The 20,164-nt window shown below is 50.0% G+C and overlaps 9 protein-coding genes across 9 annotated transcripts; 6 read left to right on the top strand and 3 right to left on the bottom strand.

Moving 5' to 3' along the window:
- Positions 1 to 66: 66 nt before the first annotated feature.
- Positions 67 to 1,843, bottom strand: N7517_000953 (GMC family oxidoreductase; the record flags this gene model as incomplete). Its single annotated transcript, XM_056718683.1, has 2 exons — positions 67 to 1,580; positions 1,633 to 1,843. 2 exons carry the CDS (start codon positions 1,841 to 1,843, stop codon positions 67 to 69), a joined length of 1,725 nt encoding a protein of 574 aa, XP_056582818.1.
- Positions 1,844 to 2,528: 685 nt separating this feature from the next.
- tpcJ (oxidoreductase tpcJ) lies at positions 2,529 to 4,459 on the bottom strand (the record flags this gene model as incomplete). The annotated part of the gene is made up of 7 exons (XM_056718682.1): positions 2,529 to 3,433; positions 3,482 to 3,865; positions 3,917 to 3,934; positions 3,991 to 4,069; positions 4,125 to 4,246; positions 4,294 to 4,341; positions 4,390 to 4,459. Coding segments are annotated over 7 exons (1,626 nt in total), but the record flags the coding sequence as incomplete, so codon positions are not given.
- Positions 4,460 to 5,213: 754 nt separating this feature from the next.
- On the top strand, positions 5,214 to 6,194 carry tpcM (methyltransferase tpcM; the record flags this gene model as incomplete). Its single annotated transcript, XM_056718681.1, has 1 exon — positions 5,214 to 6,194. One exon carries the CDS (start codon positions 5,214 to 5,216, stop codon positions 6,192 to 6,194), a length of 981 nt encoding a protein of 326 aa, XP_056582816.1.
- Positions 6,195 to 6,900: 706 nt separating this feature from the next.
- Positions 6,901 to 8,177, top strand: N7517_000950 (uncharacterized protein; the record flags this gene model as incomplete). The annotated part of the gene is made up of 4 exons (XM_056718680.1): positions 6,901 to 7,003; positions 7,058 to 7,660; positions 7,710 to 7,870; positions 7,920 to 8,177. The coding sequence occupies 4 exons, from the start codon at positions 6,901 to 6,903 to the stop codon at positions 8,175 to 8,177; spliced, it is 1,125 nt and encodes a 374-aa protein (XP_056582815.1).
- A 1,617-nt stretch (positions 8,178 to 9,794) lies between these two features.
- Positions 9,795 to 10,872, top strand: N7517_000949 (Mpv17/PMP22 family protein; the record flags this gene model as incomplete). The annotated part of the gene is made up of 6 exons (XM_056718679.1): positions 9,795 to 9,860; positions 9,945 to 10,035; positions 10,095 to 10,120; positions 10,182 to 10,518; positions 10,575 to 10,741; positions 10,798 to 10,872. The coding sequence occupies 6 exons, from the start codon at positions 9,795 to 9,797 to the stop codon at positions 10,870 to 10,872; spliced, it is 762 nt and encodes a 253-aa protein (XP_056582814.1).
- A 700-nt stretch (positions 10,873 to 11,572) lies between these two features.
- pgkA (phosphoglycerate kinase pgkA) lies at positions 11,573 to 12,956 on the top strand (the record flags this gene model as incomplete). The annotated part of the gene is made up of 3 exons (XM_056718678.1): positions 11,573 to 11,655; positions 11,709 to 12,129; positions 12,190 to 12,956. The coding sequence occupies exons 1-3, from the start codon at positions 11,590 to 11,592 to the stop codon at positions 12,954 to 12,956; spliced, it is 1,254 nt and encodes a 417-aa protein (XP_056582813.1). The 5' UTR covers positions 11,573 to 11,589.
- A 683-nt stretch (positions 12,957 to 13,639) lies between these two features.
- Positions 13,640 to 14,134, bottom strand: N7517_000947 (proteasome regulatory particle lid subunit SEM1; the record flags this gene model as incomplete). Its single annotated transcript, XM_056718677.1, has 3 exons — positions 13,640 to 13,673; positions 13,845 to 13,965; positions 14,026 to 14,134. The coding sequence occupies 3 exons, from the start codon at positions 14,132 to 14,134 to the stop codon at positions 13,640 to 13,642; spliced, it is 264 nt and encodes an 87-aa protein (XP_056582812.1).
- A 603-nt stretch (positions 14,135 to 14,737) lies between these two features.
- On the top strand, positions 14,738 to 17,172 carry N7517_000946 (TTC39/IML2 family protein; the record flags this gene model as incomplete). The annotated part of the gene is made up of 6 exons (XM_056718676.1): positions 14,738 to 14,813; positions 14,890 to 14,907; positions 14,965 to 15,041; positions 15,120 to 15,186; positions 15,237 to 16,279; positions 16,330 to 17,172. The coding sequence occupies 6 exons, from the start codon at positions 14,738 to 14,740 to the stop codon at positions 17,170 to 17,172; spliced, it is 2,124 nt and encodes a 707-aa protein (XP_056582811.1).
- A 790-nt stretch (positions 17,173 to 17,962) lies between these two features.
- Positions 17,963 to 19,762, top strand: N7517_000945 (MFS transporter; the record flags this gene model as incomplete). The annotated part of the gene is made up of 4 exons (XM_056718675.1): positions 17,963 to 18,302; positions 18,363 to 18,384; positions 18,440 to 18,863; positions 18,917 to 19,762. 4 exons carry the CDS (start codon positions 17,963 to 17,965, stop codon positions 19,760 to 19,762), a joined length of 1,632 nt encoding a protein of 543 aa, XP_056582810.1.
- Between the last annotated feature and the right edge of the window lie 402 nt (positions 19,763 to 20,164).

Below are 20,164 nucleotides of genomic sequence, written 5' to 3'. Positions count from 1 at the left end.
TCGAACGATATCGGACCCCGATAAATCTGTAATAACAACTGTACGGTGTATAGTAACTAATGATAATCAATGACGTCTATCTGCTAGGCGAATATCTGCCGCGGCGCGATGCGCTAGCGCATACACCGATGCCTCCGGATGACAAGTCGGCGGATATGGGAAGGTGCTGGAGTCGACAACGCGGATGCCCTTCAGACCCTTCAGTCTCCAGTTCTTGTCCAGAGACTTACCGATAGGAACCGTGCCGACCGGATGGTGGAACGAAAATGATTGCTTCTGGATGGCAGACCAGACGTCCTCATCAGACGTGACATTCGGGCCGGGATACCACTCCTTGATGACGACCGATTTGAGGGGATCAGAGGCCATAATTTCGCGCAGTTTCTTGTAAGACCAAAGCATAACGGCCTTGTCAGCCGGGGAACCGTAGTAATTGGAGTTGATCATCGGGGCGTCGCGGTAGTCGGAGGAGTTGAGAGTCACGGTCCCGGCGGCCTCGGGTTGAACGAGACTCGCCCACGCCGTGACAGTGCTGATGTTGGGAGTGGTTGCGATGAAGGGCACAGTACTATATTCCATCAGAACATGCGGGCGATCTGCAGGCAAGGAGGTATAGTGGGAGCCATCGATGCCATCGAAGACGGAGTCTGGCACGCGGAAGGTGGCGAAGAGTAGTCCGTTGTCTAGAGCCAGGGGACCCGAGGCATCGGTCTTGTACTGTTCCTCTGCCAGGGCCTTTTCAGTGGAATTCGTAGCCCATTGCCAGACGGTCATGATGTCACTCGTGACTTCAACCTCGACGACTCCGAATTGGTGGTCATAGAGCTGGGCCCCAACAGAAGGGATGTCTGCCACGACGGGGATGCCTAGCTCGGAGAGCTCCGCGGCGGGTCCGACGCCCGAAAGTTTCAATATTTTGGGTGTGTTGATTGCTCCGCTGCTGACGATGATCTCCTTTGAGGGGAGCACGTGGACCTTATTGGACACGGTATCAAGGTAGGTGACGTTGATGGCCTTGTGGCCGGCGAATCCGATGCGCTGTACCCACGCGTTTGAGATCATTTGGACATTGGGTCTGGTTTCTAACCGGAAACCAAAGGCATTGCGTGCATAGGACCGTGTGCGGTTAGAAGCGCGAATTGATTGCAGCCCTTTGCTCAAACCCAGTCCGGTTCCGTCGTTCAGATCGACCTCATGCACGCCGAGGGAGCTTTCCAGTGCCTGCGCAAAGGGTTCGTCAAAGCCCGTGCCTGTCGCGACTCGGCTGACTTCCAGTGGTCCCTTGCCGTAAGCAGACTTGTTGACAATCTGGGGATAGTCGGCTGGTTGGTCGGTATAATGGGTTGTGGCTTTGAAATCCTCTAGCAGCGAGTTCCATGCCAGCCCCGGATTGCCTGACCGTTGGGCCCATTCATCGAAGAGAGAGGCAGAGCCTCGGCAGTAAGCCATGCCATTGACCGCTGTACCCCCTCCAAAGACCCGGCCCTGTTGGAGGCCTGGTGCATGACCGTCGAGGTTGGGGTCTGGCTGAGATGAATACTCCCAGAAAGATCCAGAGATGAGAGGATAGTATGCAGGAGCTGGAATAAGATTAGATGTAACTCTTCACTACTTGTTGGACCTGAAACCCACTGTTTATGTTCTTGTCATCGATGCCATCATGTCCGGCCTCCAGCAGAATTACCTGCGTATTTGGGTTTTGCGAGAGCTGATCGGCCAGGACAAAGCCAGCGGGCCCTCCACCAACAATTACATAGTCTGGATTAGAGTCTGGATGCGGCCGAGCTACGGCTGGGATTGCCGCGATGATGGCGAGCAAGCCTTGGAAGAAAAGGGCCTTCATTTTGTTTTGTTCTTTGGATATTGGATTTCCATTCCTGTGTCTGGGTTATATATAGATGCAGGCACGAATGTACAGATCGGGTACGGGTAGTTCCACGTGTTCGTACACGTGGATGCAGGAACAATCGGCTTCCAGAACCCGGGGAAACCTTCCAAGGTTCCGAAGGAGCCCTGGAGGGTCCGAGGGACTCGGTGACCGATGGTGTCATCATTTGCCCTCGGGGCTCGTATAGGAGATTCCCCGATCTCACCCTTTGGAAATACGAGAAAACATAACACCGAAAGGTAAGATACCGAATCTGACAGGAAGTAAAGGTAAGTTAACAGATGGATGTCTGTTCTCATGTTTCTATTGATCCCCCATGTAGAGCCTGATTCACGGCTTCGTCAGTTTCTTTCTTCTTTGCTCGTAAAAGCCATCTATATCTATGGCTAGGAATGTAGCCTCGACAAATTAGTCGCTTCTGTTACTCTTTTCTTACTCTAGCCTCATTATGTTCCTGATGAATACATGGAAATGGTGATGGTGATAAGGGAGGTCTTTGTATTTGCTCATATAATATCTTCAACACAAGTTTCTAACTAACCAGCGCCCTGGAGGGAGCGTGGGTACCCATAGACTTGTAGATTTAATGCTTCTCTGAAATGCAGAAGCAGTCAAATATCTGAACATACACAGTCCCAAATCAAATTCCTGAATCCTCCTGCGTCGTGTTATGCTTCATATTCTGGGTGTTATACCATTCCGTCCACTCGTTACATTGATGCTCCAGCTCGGGCAATACCCCGGCCTTCTTCATCAGGGGTTTGATCTTACTGGGCTGTTCAAGAAACTGGAGGCCGAGTCCCGCACTGGCATGCCAAGCAATATGGCAATGCATCAGCCAGGCACCGGGGTTATTGATCTGGAAAGCAATCCAGAGATACCCCCCAATGGGACAATTGGCCACGTCTCTCCTGGCAGGATTATCCAGATTGGGAACCAAGTCGTCGGGGAAGGGTCCCTCGCCCTGGGCCAGAATGACATAATCATGACCGTGCAGGTGGATAGGATGGACCGACCGAGGGATGGTTCGGGGCGTGGCAGCATCGCTTAAAGTGTAGTTGTTCAGGATGAGGAAGTACACCCAGTCCCCAGTCGGGAAGTCTAGCGTGATGGGTGTCGTGTCGGGTGGGAATTCAGGATCGGCGTCCAAGGTGAGTTTCTTGATACTGGGATCGGTCCAGTCAATATACATGCTCCGGTTGGTTAGGAGCCAGGTGTGGATGCGTGAGTTGGGATCCGTCACGTTGGGCCACGCCTGTAATCCAATGCGCAGGTAGTCAGGTGTATCGAAGCTGTTCACGTTTCTACCCACCTGCCTCTTCACAATAGGAACGAGTTTCTCTGGTGGGGGATCCTGACAACCGAATCCGTAGTGCCGCTCGCTCACAGGAGGCGTATAGGGATCACTGGTATTCCGGGGATCGTATCGGATGACGCCAAGTCGGGACTCCCAAGTGTCAATGTCACAGTAGTTGGCGTGCATCCAAAAGTTGGTCCCGTGGGTGAAATCGGCATCCGCTTCGATCAGAATCTCATAGCGTTGTCCTGAAATTGGTCAGCTTTAAACATAGATACAGGGCGTACGTAACATACCGATGCCAACGATCAAAACATCCGTCTCATACGGTTCGATGGCCACAAAGTCATTATGGATGACTGTGAATTTATGCCCATCAATCCAAAACTTGTACGTGAGGAGACTTCCCCCATTCACCAAGCCAAGTTTGTATGTGGTCCCCTTTTTAAAGGTGATCTCGTGTCGCTCGTGCTTTCCAGTACATCTGGGGTCCTTGACAGGATCGCAATCAAAGACTCCTTTGCCATTCATGACATTACTCTCTGGGAGGGGGGCCTCTGGTGTCAGGATCTCGATAGGATACAGTTCGAAAGCATCGGTATGGTACCAATCGCTTATGAGAATCGGCCCCAGGTCGACATCGTAGTCCATACTACTTGGTCCGTGGATTACCATCGCCCCTGTCTGCGTTAGTATTTACTATTCGCCATCTGGCAAGTGCAGTGCCTTACCATAAACCCCACTCGTGTCTGGAAAGTTTCGTTAGTCAACAACCTGGTAGAGGAAATGATAAGATATCTCTTACACTGAATACTGAAGTGGGAATGATACCACGAGGTGCCGTACTGCATGGCTCTGAACTCGTAGACTTGCGACGATCCTGGCTAAAAGAGAGTCAGCCCTTTGATGCCGAGGTCGGTTGCAATTTTGAAGTCCCACCTTGCTTGGGCATTGAGTTATGCCTGGAACCCCATCCAAATGATTTGTCATGGATTGGCGGATTCCGTGCCAGTGTATGGCGGTGCCATTGTCGTTGGTCAAGTTGTTATGGACGGTGATCCCTGTCCCATGTTTAGCTCCATGCAGCAAAAGAGATCGACATACTTACGCAGAGTGTCGCCCCAATTGGCCTCAATGGTTGGTCCGGGGAATTGCCCTATGGGGGTTAGTCATTGATAGGAACTATAAATAAAAGCTCACATACCATTGACCACCATTGCATCGCTCAGGTATCCATCCGGAGAGATGACTTGGTTGGACACGGTAAGGTCGTACTGTAGAAGCCCAAAATGAGAATCATAGTCATAAGAGGAATGAAAAGCATTACCTCAACTAGTTTACCAGGGGGAATTTTCTTTTCATAGTCGGTATTAATATCGAATCCAGGGAGCCAGCAATCTCTCGCATGTCGTGAATGAACACACTTCGGCCGGGCCGAGACGGGCCACAGGAAGATCCCCAGAAGTAGGAGTCGTTGTATGAACATAATGGAAGTCACTTTTTGGTATCGATGTCCCTATATCAAAAGCTCACTACATCCAATAGTCTATATAAGAAAAGATATCCAGGACTCGGGATCCGATTTATAATTTCCTTTCGGGAATCCTTCAATTGTCGGAGATATGACTACAACTTTCGAATATAGATATATGGCCAAGACAAATATTCGGGGTAGTCTTGATGTCTATGATTTGTATGGGTATTGAAGCCAGGGAGCTGACAATCCCTCGCCTATGGTGTACAAGTATATTTTGTAAAATTTATCTAGACTAAAACAGGCTGGGAGATCCATAAAAATAATCCGCGTATTGATGCAAGGCGCACCAAAACCAGCAGTCTCAGTGAGAGAAGATGCCTAGGGCTCGGGGTCCGGTTTTAATTGAACACCGTTCTCGACATTCTCCAGGGCTCCTTTCGGAAACATGACTAAATCTATAAAATGCAGACCTCTAGCCTAGACGGTCATTACAATCTCTGCTTCACTAGAAAAAGAAACAGTCAACTCCAGTAACCTTCTTCAATCTAACCATGTCACAGACATCGACTCGGCTTGAGACGCCTTTCACCACCGCTGCCCTAGGCAGCGATGCCTCATTCTGGGAATCCTACATTGCGTCACGTCCCAGCCCGTCAGAAGATTTCTTCCGCCTCATCAATGAATACCATGCGAGCCACGGTGATAGTCGCATGGAAGTGGCACACGATGTGGGCACGGGACCAGGAAATATCGCGGCAAGACTGGCGCGGTACTATGATCAAGTGGTGGGCTCGGATGTGAACGAGCAGGCCCTGGACGCAGCACCGAAGCTGATCTCGCCGGACCTCCTGAAGAGAATGACCTTCGTCCGGAGTCCCGCTGAGGGTCTCGTCACTGCTGGTATCCCCACGAACTTGCAGAATACGGACCTCCTCGTCGTTAGCGAATGCATGCCCCTCCTCGATGCCCCCAGAGCCCTGGAGGCCTTCCACACCCTGATTCGCCCCGGTGGAACCGTCGCCATCTACTTCTACGGACGCCCTATCTTCCAAGACCCGGTGTGCGACGCAATCTACGATCGCATGGCGACACGCATCTGCCAATTCCTGCTTCCCTTCCAAGGAACCCCGGGTGAACCTTTCCACCGACGCGGAGCTGAAGGTCTCGTTAGCTTCCTAGACAACATTGCCCTACCGGCGAGCGACTGGGAGAATGTGGAGCGCCACAAGTGGAACTGCGACTACCCGCTGCTGTTCAACAGTCCCGATGGGTTCGACTTTGAATTTCACCCCGTCGATCGCCGCGGAGAGGGCGATATCACCCATGACATCGTGGACCGGGACTTCTGGGCACACGAGTGGGATGCTGACAATGTCAAGGCCTACCTTGACTCGGTGTACCCCCACTACCGGGGCCAAGCCGGGGAAAGCTATGCGGAGGTTGAGGCGATGTGCGAGGAGCTTCGGGCAGCGATGGGCGGAAAGCAGAAGGTCACCTTTTCCGTGGTGCTCGTTCTGGGGACCAGGAAATAATCCATCGTTACGTCTTTAGATTACGCATAGTCATCTTTCGGTCTTTGCCTCAATTTGCACTATCTATTTTACCACAAGATACAATGTTAGAGCTCTAAGTAAATGAATCTACCTAACTAGATTCAGCCAGTTCATAAAATTTATCGTAAATTTAATCAAAAATAATTCATTGGCTTGATTTCTAAGCAGTTGAAACAAGAGTTGGCCACCCCGACAGGGGTTGCTAATGCCGACCTTCATGCATCATCGTACCCCGGTTTATTTCGACCAGAGAGAGAAACCGGAGTTAGTTAAATCCCAAATACCGATCTTGGATTGCTAAGCGCTTGATACAGGAATGCGTCGTTAACCCAAAAACCGGACGCTGGTGACAGGGGTACGTTAGTCGCCTGTACAGTGCAAAACCCGGCAAAACCCGACCCAGCCATGCACTATCGGACCCCGACAGAAGCACTGCAACTACAACAAAGGGAAAGACAAGGAGTTAGGCATTTGCGGCCGATGCAACACCAAAATAAATCTCAAAAGGGATTAACCATCCGACCATGGGTTACGGCTTCAAACTATTAAGGCGATGCCTTTCTCCCCTCTGTGCTGTGGTATTCGAATCAAGCCTCGAAAAGCAAGATTAAGTGAATTGAAACTTCAGAGTAGCTCTACAACTATTACAACAAACCTCACATCCAAACCAATCCAATCTAAGAAAATGCCTCCTCCACCCCCTCCTCCCAAGAGTGTCCTGGGCCGCCACCGTCTCCTGGCTCCCTCGGCGTCGGTGCGTGTCAGCCCGCTGTCGCTAGGCGGCATGAGTAAGAACTCTTTTTTTTTTTCCTATCAAAAAAAACATACTAACAGTTATCCAGGTCTGGGTGACAACTGGAAAGGCATGATGGGTGAATGTACAAAGGATCAGGCATTCGAGCTCCTAGACGCTTACTACGACCTGGGAGGTAATTTCATCGACACCGCCAACATGTACCAATTTGGACAGAGTGAAGAGTGGATCGGCGAGTGGCTGCAGAAGACGGGCCGACGATCCGAGATCGTGCTCGCAACCAAGTACACGCTTAGCCCGATCTTCGGCAAGTCCGTGCAACAGAGCAACTACGGTGGCACGGGCACCAAGAGCATGCGCGTGGCTGTCGACGAGAGCCTGAAACGTCTTCAGGTCGAGTACATTGACCTGTACTATGTTCATGCGTGGGACTTTGCCACCTCCATCCCTGAGCTGATGCAATCACTCAATACCCTCGTCCAGCAGGGCAAGGTCCTGTATCTGGGAATCAGCGACACGCCCGCTTGGGTCGTCACCAAGGCTAATGCTTATGCGCGCGAGCACGGTCTCCGTCCGTTCTCGGTCTATCAGGGTCGGTACTCGGCTATGATGCGCGATCTCGAGCGTGATATCATCCCCATGGCTCGGGATGAAGGCATGGCTATTCACCCCTGGGGTGTCCTCGGCAGTGGTATGTCTTTCTCCACCATGAACATATTTTTTTTTACTAATGACTATAGGATACTTCCGCTCACCCGATGCCGCCCCCAAGGAGGGTGGTCGTCAAACGCCTCATGTCAAGACGGGCCGCGAAGAACAGGTGTCGGCCGCCTTAGATGCTGTCGCCAAGCGCCATCAAGTCCCCATCACGTCCGTTGCACTTGCCTATGCACTGCAGAAGGTAAAATATACATTGATGTCATGAATCTTTCTTTCACTAACCGGTTCAGGCTCCGTATATCTTCCCCATGGTTGGCGGAAACAAAGTCTCTCATCTCAAGGCCAATGTCGAGGCCTTGAGCCTGGAGCTCACTCCCGAGGATGTGGCAGAGGTTGACAAGGGCTACGAGTTCGATCTCGGCTTCCCACACAACTTCCTCAACTTGGGTGGCTTTATGCCCCAGGGTCCACAGCACGTGTCCTTCCTCTCGGGCTTGGGTCATTTCGATTATGTCGAGGCTCCGACTGCAATCAAGCCTCAGAAGTAGTCGAAGCTGTCCATGTCAATGGTACTAGCTCGAGATATACAGACCCGTATATATAGACAAATTCAGGGTTATGATAATGCAGTATAAAAACCGGCAGCAATGTTGCCCACTTTAGCAATATATAAAAAAATATGACCATTCCTGGTAATAGATTACGTTTCTAGTAGGGTACTAGACTAGGTTGAAAATGTTACATTGATGTTCCCTCAAGCTCATCGAGCTGCCTTGGCAGAGCACAGACAATTATATATTGTAGTAGTGTATCGGATGATTCAGGATTATGTGATATAGAAGACTTCCCTCCATGAAGGATAGCAATTCAGACACTCTTTGTCTCCACTCCCACCCCTATGTGCTCTGATAAAGGGAATGCGCAGGAGGAAGCGACTCCTAACCATAGCGCATCCGCCGAAGAGCCTATCTCCGTACACAAAAAGCCCGATATAGAGACTGCATATTCTGCCGACAAGCGCGAGACGCCTCCATTCCGTATCCCCGATCTTATTGCAACTTTATTAATGATAGGAGTCATCAGAAGTAAATTGTAAAGCTGTATAATCCCTTTATACATGTAATAAAGGCCTGTATTTATGGATTTCCCTTCTACCTTTGTAGATAACCTCGGTTTGTTGACTTTGTAATGGAAACAGAGTGAATGACAATAACATCGGGTCTTCTGGATTGATAGTGACTAAATGCAGCCTGGGATTAAATTGAGATATTTGTCTACGATCAACACCATGCATATTGTATGTAGAGAAAGGCGCAAGTGATATCAAACTACATCGGCGGTGATCTTTCTATCCTCTATAGGATAATAGAACCATTACTCCATACAATGTACTCGAAGATGGCTCTGGGGCTACTACCGAGCTATATAAACCCAAGCTAAATAAATTATTAATTTTAAATAGGTGACATATTCTAGCCAAGACTCCAGGATGTTCCACCAATATATATATCAGTAGTTTCAGAGTTTATTTTTTATGGACAAATTCGTTCACAGAAAGTGAGTCTATTATGTATCTCTATCACCCAGCTTTACCATAGATGGTGATTATTAGATATGGTGGTATACTACATGTATTACTTTGTTGTTCACAGTATGGTATACAACAGCGATCTACAATGATCCACACTCGGAAGGTGGAAACCGAGAATGCCAAGACTGGCCCCCGGGGCCCCAGGGGGACAGTGTTGACAAAGAAAAGTATTCATAACTGTCCAAACCGGTGGACATATGGCTGAAATGCAGTTATATAGAATAATTCATATCCAACTCAATGTATGTACTTATATAGGATAGAGTGGATATAGCAAAATACCCGTGGACATATATTCCAAACGTGATTGGTGGGAGATGACAGGGTAATCGACTCACGTAGTAGTTGGCCAGGTGACTTTGTTAGTCACAAAGGCGGAGACCAAGGGAATTTGGAGCTTCTTTCCTCGATATCATCTTATCTACGATTTTCTTTTGGGGGGCTGGGCTTAATATACAGCTCATATTTACCTGTGGAGTCGGTACTTTGCACCTTGATCTTTGCGTCATACTGGCGCACTAGTTCCTTCCCAGAAATCCTGCTTATCACTCTGCTCCAGTCGTCATCCTTCAACATGATCTGCTCTGCGAAGCGGAAAGTCCTGGATGGACTAAATAAGAGATACATTTACGGTCGCGTGGTATGTTAGCTCCCCCTTGCTGAGATCTGGCATTCTGTTTCCTCCCAATTTGTTTACAGCGCTTAACCTCTCATCACCTTCTAGCCTTTATTGCATACCATTGTGTTCCTCGTCGAGATGGCAGTCGCAGCACGTATTGCTGCGAAATTTAATACCTACTATGCTGAAAGGCCAGGTAAGCCTCATGCCGCCGGTTGCCGCGAGATCACAGACTGACATCACTGCTATCAATAGTGCTCACGACGATGGTCACCAACGCCGTAAGCTTGTCGCGATATTGAACAATGTATGGGCGGATAACTGACAAAATGGATGATATAGGTGCTTGGTGGTGTTGCCGATACCGTTGCCCAGCTGATTACGGCCTTCCGGACCCGCCGACCTCTGGCGAACGGCGACGAGTTCCTTTCGATAGAGATCCCCGACTTTGACAAGAATAAGGTCCCTGCTGCAGGGGAACTGGGATATGCCCGGAATACGTCGCCATCTTTCGATTTCGAGCGTCTGACGAGATTCATGTCTTATGGCTTCCTCATGGCGCCGTTGCAGTTTCAGTGGTTCGGATTCTTGTCCAGAGCATTCCCGCTCACTAAGATGAACCCGACGGCTCCCGTTTTCAAGCGTGTCGCGTTTGACCAGTTGATTTTTGCGCCATTCGGTATGGTCTGCCTCTAGCTGCTTTGGGATATTTTTGGATTGGGCTGATTTATCTAGGTCTGGCGTGCTTCTTCACCTATATGACGATCGCCGAGGGTGGTGGTAGAAGGGCATTGACAAACAAGTTCCGTGATGTCTACTTGCCCACCTTGAAAGCCAACTTTGTGCTCTGGCCGGCAGTACAGATCCTCAACTTCCGTGTCATTCCCATTCAGTTCCAGATTGTGAGTTTCCCAGGTTGTCTCGTTGAGATAGGACCCACACTGACTTCCTAACCCAGCCATTCGTCTCAACCGTTGGAATTGCATGGACCGCATACCTTTCTCTAACCAACTCCGCCGAGGAGGCCCAATAGAACGCTATTATAGCGAACATGATGATAACGATTCGGGCTATAAATTGCACTCTTTTCTTCCAAATTGTTTGGGCGTACCGGTTGATCGGTCTGACTTTCATGTAAATGGTTATGATATTTACCCACGGACAGGGCTTACAAAAGGTCGGATCTTGCGCATTTGGGAAGACCAACTTGGGGTTTTGCTGTTGATTATGTTTGAGATTTGACTTGGTTGCTTTAGGAAAATTCCACTTTTCCGCTTTTCAGCCATCTTTGGAGCTTCACATGGTATCGTTGGACTCGGAAAACATCCAAGCATGTAGCGGCTATGGAAATTCCCAGCAGTATAGGCGATCTCCCCAGAATTTCCCGATTCCGAGGCTAAAGAGGACCTTTATGGCCCGGCCTTCCCCGTATCAACGGGAGCTCTGACATCAGTCCCGCGTCAGCCCGATTAGCTCTCCGGGGGTAGTTTGGTACGGGAATTGGAAGTACCGATTTTTTAAAAATACTTAACAAACACTGATTGCATTGTAGTTGAAGGAAGTATCTTATTCGGTCGAATACATAATCAACAGGTACCCTCGTTGCTACGGATGCGACCTCTTCACCGGCCTGCCCCACCATAACCAACCCCTCCACTCTTTACTGATCACGACTCACCGTGGCCTGATTAGTTCCTTCTCCTCCTTTTCCTCTTCTCTTCTCTTACCATTGTCATACCATTAGCCTACAATGTCTCTCTCCAACAAGCTCCCCATTACTGATGTCGACCTCAAGGGCAAGCGTGTCTTGATCCGGGTAAGCTCCCAGCCAATTGAGCTTCACTCGCAGCCTCTAACTGACTGGAATAGGTTGACTTCAATGTACCTCTCGATGAGAACAAGAACGTTACCAACCCCCAGCGTATCGTCGGTGCCCTGCCCACCATCAAGTATGCCATCGACAACGGTGCCAAGGCCGTTGTGCTCATGTCCCACCTGGGCCGCCCCGACGGCAAGGTCAACCCCAAGTACAGCCTGAAGCCCGTTGTTCCCGTCCTTGAGAAGCTTCTCGGAAAGAGCGTCACCTTCACTGAGGACTGCGTTGGCCCCAAGACTGAGGAGACCGTGAACAACGCCTCCGATGGTCAGGTCATTCTGCTTGAGAACCTGCGTTTCCACGCCGAGGAGGAGGGCAGCTCCAAGGATGCCGAGGGCAAGAAGGTCAAGGCCGACAAGGCCGATGTCGATGCCTTCCGCAAGGGCCTCACTGCCCTCGGTGACGTTTACGTCAGTATGTAACCCCATAATCTTCCGATTTCCTGTCCTTCTTTGATTTCTAACGTCAATTCAGACGACGCTTTCGGTACCGCACACCGCGCTCACAGCTCCATGGTCGGCGTGGACCTCCCCCAGAAGGCTGCCGGTTTCCTCGTGAAGAAGGAGCTTGAGTACTTCGCCAAGGCTCTCGAGAACCCTGCCCGTCCTTTCCTCGCCATCCTCGGCGGTGCCAAGGTCTCCGACAAGATCCAGCTGATCGACAACCTCCTGCCCAAGGTTGACAGCCTCATCATCACCGGTGGAATGGCCTTCACCTTCAAGAAGACTCTTGAGAACGTCAAGATCGGCAACTCTCTCTTCGACGAGGCCGGCAGCAAGATTGTCGGCGAGATTGTCGAGAAGGCCAAGAAGTACAACGTCGAGATCGTCCTCCCCGTTGACTACGTCACTGCCGATAAGTTCTCCGCCGATGCCACCGTTGGTTCCGCTACCGATGCCACCGGTATCCCCGACGGCTTCATGGGTCTGGATGTTGGCCCCGAGAGTGTCAAGTCCTACCAGAAGACCATCGGTGAGGCCAAGACCATCCTCTGGAACGGTCCCCCCGGTGTCTTCGAGCTCAAGCCCTTCGCCGCGGCCACCGAGGCTACCCTCGATGCCGCTGTCAAGGCTGCCGAGTCCGGCTCCATCGTCATCATTGGCGGTGGTGATACCGCGACCGTCGCCGCCAAGTACAAGGTTGAGGACAAGATCTCCCACGTCTCGACCGGTGGCGGTGCCTCGCTCGAGCTTCTCGAGGGCAAGGAGCTGCCCGGTGTTGCTGCTCTGTCCAGTAAGTAAATGATGAAAAATAGACGGCGAGAGAAGAGTCTAAATTGGCTCTTTTTTCGTCCCGCATGTTTATGAAACTGTAATGTACACAGCCAATGAATTTCCTTAATTACAAACAATCTTTTTAAAAAATACCTCTATTGTGCTTTTAGATCGGATAACTAAGTGTTGTGTTCAGGTACGAAACCGAAGCTTTAATCACGCCATCAAGAGATCTCCATGGTCAGTTCTCATGTATATAGACGAGAGGAAATCTCTACGATGGATAAATAGGACAACGCCACAGTGGCATATGGGCTTGAACCATGCAATCCCATTCACTCCACCTCGCAACTCACACTGATACTCCCGTTCATCCTACAAAATACCAATCCCAGGCTTGCGCAGAATCAGAAGCATTGATATTGGAATATCAAAGAGAACATCATGATAGTAATCCCGAAAGCAAGATCAGCGCTCCGAGTAATGAATCGTAAAAAAAAGTTCAAAAGGCACCATGTCTCATTTCTTCCCCGACAAGCTCCCGACAAATGCATGTTGGCAATTATTGTTCTGATTCCTCCCATTGGTTCCAAAGACAGGGGGGTATAGTGTGCGAGATGAAATGGCCAGCCAACTCGATAATGAACCTATCCCGAAACCCGACGCGGGGGTTATCTCTTTTTGGTGCGCTTGTCCAGGTTCGTTTAGATTTAAGCCGATGCTTCGACTTTCTTCAATTCTTCCCTGGATGAGGTGATGGGTGTTAGTGCGGTGAAGGAGGGGAAGCTGACAGCTTTGGAGATGTGGGGGGTTCGAGCGTGGCGGTGTAGATAGGGAGATGAAAGGGAATTTGTAGGAAAGGAATATAGTGTAGGGTATTTGAAGTGGAGGAAGTGTAGGGAAAGCCGAACTCACTGGAGCTGCTTTGAGAAGTCCTCCGCCGCGTCATCGTCATCCCAGCTCTCTTCCCACAGGTGCTCGCTACCGCCATTTGCTGTCGCGCCAGAGGTCTGCTCGGCTTCTTCTTGGGGCCAGTCTGGGTGTTGTAGAGTTAGCTTCGTTGCTCTTGGGAAGCACTTGAGGGTCTAGTCGATACCTTCAACGGGGAAATCCTCGAACTCGTCGTCTTCCTCTAGGACTTGGGGCTTGGCCTGTGGTGGGGGCTGCTCTGTGGCATCGGTCTTCTGGCTAGTTGGGTTTGACATTGTGAAAGATGTGATTGACCGGGAGGATCACAGGTGGATGGGAGATGTGGACGTGGATGTAGCAGCTTGGAAGTCGGAGGTCGGAGGTTTTACTTAGTAAGACCGGCGATAAGCCGATAACGATGATGTAGTTGGGAGGCAACCTTGGAAAACAGTGCAGCGTTGGGATTTAAATGGAAGAAATGATAACATGAATAGTGAGATTGGAGAAGAGAATAGAAGAAAGTGATATATTATAAGATAATTCGAAATAATTTGGTAGATGTCGAATTGACTATAAAAGAAGAAGTAGCGGAGCTACCGGCGGAAAGAATATGGAGAGAGAGAGCCTCAGCCTCGACGTGTTGTTATATTATTCCTTCCCCTCCTCCGTCATCTTTTCCTCCCCTCTCCACTTTGTGTTTTCCCTTTCCCCCTTATTCTCTCTCATATGAGATGTTCTCGTCCATCGCGCTTCCGCTATCGCACCGTTGACATTCTTCCCGATCCGGTGCTATCTCTTTTCGGCTTGCTCGGCTTGCCCTGACCCTGACTTGAGACAATCGTGGATTGTGTTCCTATTGAAAATCCATTACACATACTCAAACGCCAGCGGTCTTCGCCATGTTGCGAGTCGGGTCCTGGTTGTACGGCAAAAAGCCGGGGCAGTCTGTGGACTCGCAGGTTGAGTTGAAAGACTGTGAGTTGTGTGATATACTCTAGGAGAGCGCATAGTTGTCGTTTGATTGTATGCTGACCGTGGTATTCCGAGTTAGTGCACGATGCGTTGACAGGTATGTCCTATGGTAAATGTCTGCCTTTAGGCACCGACTAATGGTATGCCCAACTAGCGGCAACACTGATTCTCAACGATGATGTTGATGGCGCGGAGGCTGGTCTCTCCGGGGGCACTTCGTCTTTTCACAATGTGGGTGATCGTCGCTGTCACCATGAGCTATGACGTAGCACGGACCTTGAGAAAAGAAGCTGACTCTCGATCGAATAGCTTGGTAAAGGCGTGGTCGCATTCGTCCGGGCGACATTAGGCTTCGAGCAGGAGATTATGCGACAAGGTCCATGTTTTTTTAATCCTCTAATTCCACTGTTTCTGACAATCCCGCAGCATCCGAGCGCCTTTATGAAGCAGAAACTAGCGCGGCCAACGACCAAACCCGGGCCCAGCAAAACGCCCAAGCACCCAATGCCTTTCACTCCGATATCTATGCTCCGGGTACCGAATACGCATTGTGCCAGGCAATCGCCCAATTGATGAACGCGGTTGTTGGGGTACTGAATGAAAGCCTGACAGAGAGCATCAAAGCATTCTATCGGCTGAGAAAGGCGTATATCGCACTAGACGCTATCATGAAGATGGAAGAGAAGTTTATGCAACAGAGGGATATACACAAAGTTCTACTGCCAACTGCGAGTGATCTCACAAGCTCGAGCGTTGCGTGCACAGACACGAAGTCTGAATCGGCCAGTCTTTCCTCGAAAAAAAGCGCAAAAGACCGAACCGAGCTCAATTCGTCAATGAATGGATTGGCGATATCCCCGGTAGCGACATCTCCAGGTGCCTCAACGGGCACTTCCACACCTGCAAAGCATATCCACCACGACCCCGACTCGGACATCTTCAAAAACGAGATTGATGTTTTTGTGCACTCTGGTGCCAACTTCTGCTTTGGTATTCTGCTTCTACTGATCTCCATGGTTCCACCCGCATTCAGCAAGCTTCTTTCCATTATTGGCTTCCATGGTGACAAGCAACGAGGGCTGAGAATGCTCTGGCAAGCCAGCAAGTTCCACAACCTAATTGGTGCCATGGCTGCTTTGGCACTCCTAGGATATTACAATGGCTTTGTCCGGTACTGCGATATTATGCCCGACCCAACTCCTGGCGAGACCGACGTCGAGGGATACCCACAGGAGAGGCTGGCTGGGTTGCTGGCGGAGATGCGGTCTCGGTTCCCCAACAGCCGACTCTGGATGCTTGAAGAATCGCGGATGTTGGGCGCTAATAAGAACCTGGACAGCGCTCTGGCAATGTTGTCCACGGACATCAAGAGCCCGCTCAAGCAGGTCGAGGGGTTGTGCGTGTTCGAAAAGAGCTTGAACGCACTGTTCCTCCACAGATATGATGTCTGCGCTGAGGCATTCCTCGAAGTATGACTTTCTTTTCTAAGACTTTTGAACCATCAAGCTAATATTTTCAGTGCGTGGAACTTAACTCGTGGTCTCGTTCACTGTATTACTACATCGCCGGATCCTGCCATGTTGCCCTGTACCGGCAATCACTACACGATCCAAAGCTTGCAGAGGAACATGCCAAAAAAGCCACCGTGTACATGCGGAAGGCACCCGAATTCGCCGGGAAAAAGCGATTCATGGCCCGACAACTGCCATTTGACATCTTTGTGACTCGCAAGCTTGCCAAATGGGAGGCGCGTGCCAAAGAATGGAACGTTCCCTTTGTGGATGCGATTGGGGTCGACCCCATTGAAGAGATGATCTTCTTCTGGAACGGACACAGTCGCATGACCGACGAGCAGCTAGAAGAGTCCTTGACTCGGCTAGAATGGTGCGAAAGCGAAAAAAACAAGACGTGGTCTCGCGAGGGGGCTGAAGAAAAGGCGATCCTGGAGCTTCTCCGGGCAGCCGTTTTGCGATCCCTGTGCAGACATGATGAGGCGAAAAATATCCTGCAGACCCGCGTCTTGTGCAACGACAAGGCTCTGTTCAAGGCCCACCTGAAGGATGACTGGGTTCACCCAGTTGCGAATTTCGAGATGGCCGCCAACTTTTGGATGGAGCGTCCCACATACCAAACTCTGCATGGGATTACTCTTTCCTCCAAGGCGTTGGACGAAGCCGAAGCGTCTGTGGCATCTGGGGAGCCGAGCACAATGGCCGAGAGAAAGCAGGTAGTCGAGTGCAAGAAATACCTTGATTATGCTGCCCGCTGGGAGACCTACGAGCTCGACGCTCGTATTGGACTCAAGGTTACTGCGGCGCTTGAAGCAGTCAACAAATGGGAGAGCATGCATCCGACCGTTTAATGGCGATTATTGTTTCTATTTGAATCCTCAGGCACGTCCCTGTGAATAACTGCCCTGGATGCCTAGTGTAGCATATACACATAGAGTATAAGTAGATGTTAGGATTAAAGGTTTAACGAAGTTTTTTAAGGTCTCTCTTTACATCTATTTCTTTCCATCTTCACATTAGTACAATGATGTCATGTGATATACGAGGATCACTGGATTAATTCAACCTGAACCTCAACCTCCATCCTCCAACCCCCATTGTACTATTCAGTGCCCCCGATCGACAAGACATGAAAAGTCAATGCTTTAACGTGAATTTCATTGGCCCCATCAGACCCAGATAGCGGTTCCACTCATGTGGCAGTCGGCACTTCGGCGCCATCGCCACCAAGGCCGAGCTCCCATATCTTTCTACAGAGTACGGTCGTGGGCAGGAATGATACGCCTCGGTGCTTCACTGGTGATGCCGAGAGAAAGCTATCCTCAAGAACTCATTGGGCACCGAGATCGGCCAGGTGACAGATCCTGCAAGTTATCGGATATCACGGCTTCTGTCATCGGAGGTCCGAAAGCTTGAAGAAGCGGAATAAAACGAATTCACATCCCCAGATATCTTTCAGCCTTACAGTTCCAAACATATTCTCGGAGACTTTTCGTCATATCCACCTCTTATCTCCGAGATTCATTTTTTTTCCATTTCTAGATTTACCGTAATTTGTTCTACTTCAAATATTCCATTTGCCACCCTTCCCAGCTCAAACGCTGGTCCTGCGACAATTCAACCAATGAGTCGTGCGTGATAATGGGCGAACGGACAGAACATGATTATCGCACCAGCATATCTAGCGAAGATATCGAACCGCATCGCAGCGCCGACGGGGCAGATGGAATCGCGTTGGAAAAGCAAAGTACTGCGGCGTCGGGGTATTCGGCCTTTCAACAGCGCACGCAGTCAATAGTTTCGCGCATTCGGAGTCGAGACCCAGACCAGACGGCGCAATTCAATCATCCACTCACGAATACCAAGACAAGTCCTGATGTCATTGTCGATTTCGAAGGGCCGGATGATCCTTATAGACCATTGAACTGGAGTTTCAGGAAGAAGGCTATCACAACTGTGTTGTATGGATTAACTACTATGGGTATGTCGGGAACGGGGAAATCTCGGAGAAATGAATCATGGAGCTAATATTTATCAATAGGTTCGACGTGGGCGAGTTCAATGTAAGTCCATTTCAGCCTCACGGTTCATAGAGTATTAAACTAAGTATGATGCTAGCTACTCGACGGGTCAGGCAGAGATTAGCGAGGAGTTCGGCGTCTCAAATGAGGTTGCTACACTCGGAACCTCATTACTTTTGTTCGGCATGGGATTGGGCCCGTTGATCTGGGCGCCTCTGTCTGAGCTCTATGGACGCAAAGCCGCAGTTTTACCGCCATATTTTCTCGCGGCGGTCTTTTCGTTCGCGACTGCCACCGCGAAAGACGTGCAGACTATTATGATCACTCGATTCTTTACGGGCTTTTTCGGCTCGGCCCCTGTTACTAACACCGGCGGAGTCCTGGGTGATATTTGGTCCGCCGAAGAGCGCGGAGCTGCCATTGTTGGTTATGCCATGGCCGTGGTGGGTGGGCCTGTCATTGGGCCTATAGCGGGTGGTGCCATCGTTCAGAGCAATCTTGGATGGCGCTGGACTGAATATGTGAGTATTGCACGCTCGGAGGCGGAAGTTGAAGCTATACTAATATCTACTAGATTACTGGTATCATGATGATGTTCTTCCTAACCATGGACCTCCTCTTCGTTGACGAGAGCTACCCACCAGCTCTGCTAGTCTACAAAGCGCGCCGGCTCCGCTTCGAAAGCGGCAACTGGGCCCTCCATGCCCGCCACGAGGAGTGGGACGTGACCCTCAAAGAAATAGGCAACAAATACCTCATCCGTCCCTTCCAACTCCTCGCAACCCCAATCTGCTTCCTCGTCGCCCTCTACGCATCATTCGTCTACGGTATCCTCTACCTCAGTCTAGCAGCCTTCCCAATCGTCTTCCAGGAAATCCGCGGCTGGAACCAAGTCATCGGCGCACTACCATTCCTCGCCTACTTAGTCGGCATCCTAATGGGCGCAACCATCAACCTTGCGAACCAGAGGTTCTACATAAAACGCTTCAAAGCGAACAACAACCGCCCCATCCCCGAAGCTCGTCTCCCACCCATGATGATCGGCTCTGTGCTCTTCGCTGCGGGTATGTTCGTTTTTGGTTGGACAAGTCCAAAACACATTCACTGGATCTTTCCGAATATCGGCGCGGTCATGATGGGCTTTGGCTTTTTCACGATCTTCCAGGCAGCCATCAACTACCTCATTGATACGTTCCAAAAATACTCCGCTAGCGCGATCGCTGCGAACACTTTCCTGCGTTCGATGTTTGCTGGCGGTTTCCCGCTTTTCACAACCCCTATGTTCCATAATCTTGGTGTTCCTTGGGCTGCTAGCGTGCTGGGCTTCATTTCTGTTGCTCTCATCCCAATCCCATATCTGTTCTACAGGTACGGGAAGCGGATTCGAGCGCGCGGGACGTGGTCGCGAGATTCTGTTTAAAATTCTGCTAAACAATTGTTCTCCGTCGTTTTATTATACATGTTCTTTAATAGCTGGCCTGATTTCTGGTTGTGGCAGGCCTATCCCTTGCATTGATGATACCCACCGAGTTTCGGGCATTTCAGATTGACTTATATTAGTTACTACAAGCCTATTATATCAAGACGCAGTCTGATGGTTCTACTTCACTACTTTTCTACTTGGAGAATATTCAATAGACAGGTTTCCGCGTATTAGAGTATAACAAAGAAGCAACAAGCACAAAAGTAGCAGAGTCAACAGAAAGGAAGATATAAAGAGCGAAGATAGTGAGTATGCCATATGTACCCAATCTAGAAGCCAAAAAAAGTCCAAAGCGATACAATATAAAGACATGCAAAACAGAAACATGCAGTCGAAGCA

This window comes from Penicillium concentricum (genome assembly GCF_028827145.1).
Source record: "Penicillium concentricum strain IBT 3081 chromosome Unknown utg000001l_segment0_segment0, whole genome shotgun sequence".
Taxonomy (NCBI): domain Eukaryota; kingdom Fungi; phylum Ascomycota; class Eurotiomycetes; order Eurotiales; family Aspergillaceae; genus Penicillium; species Penicillium concentricum.
This window is presented reverse-complemented; position numbering and strand designations above follow the sequence as displayed.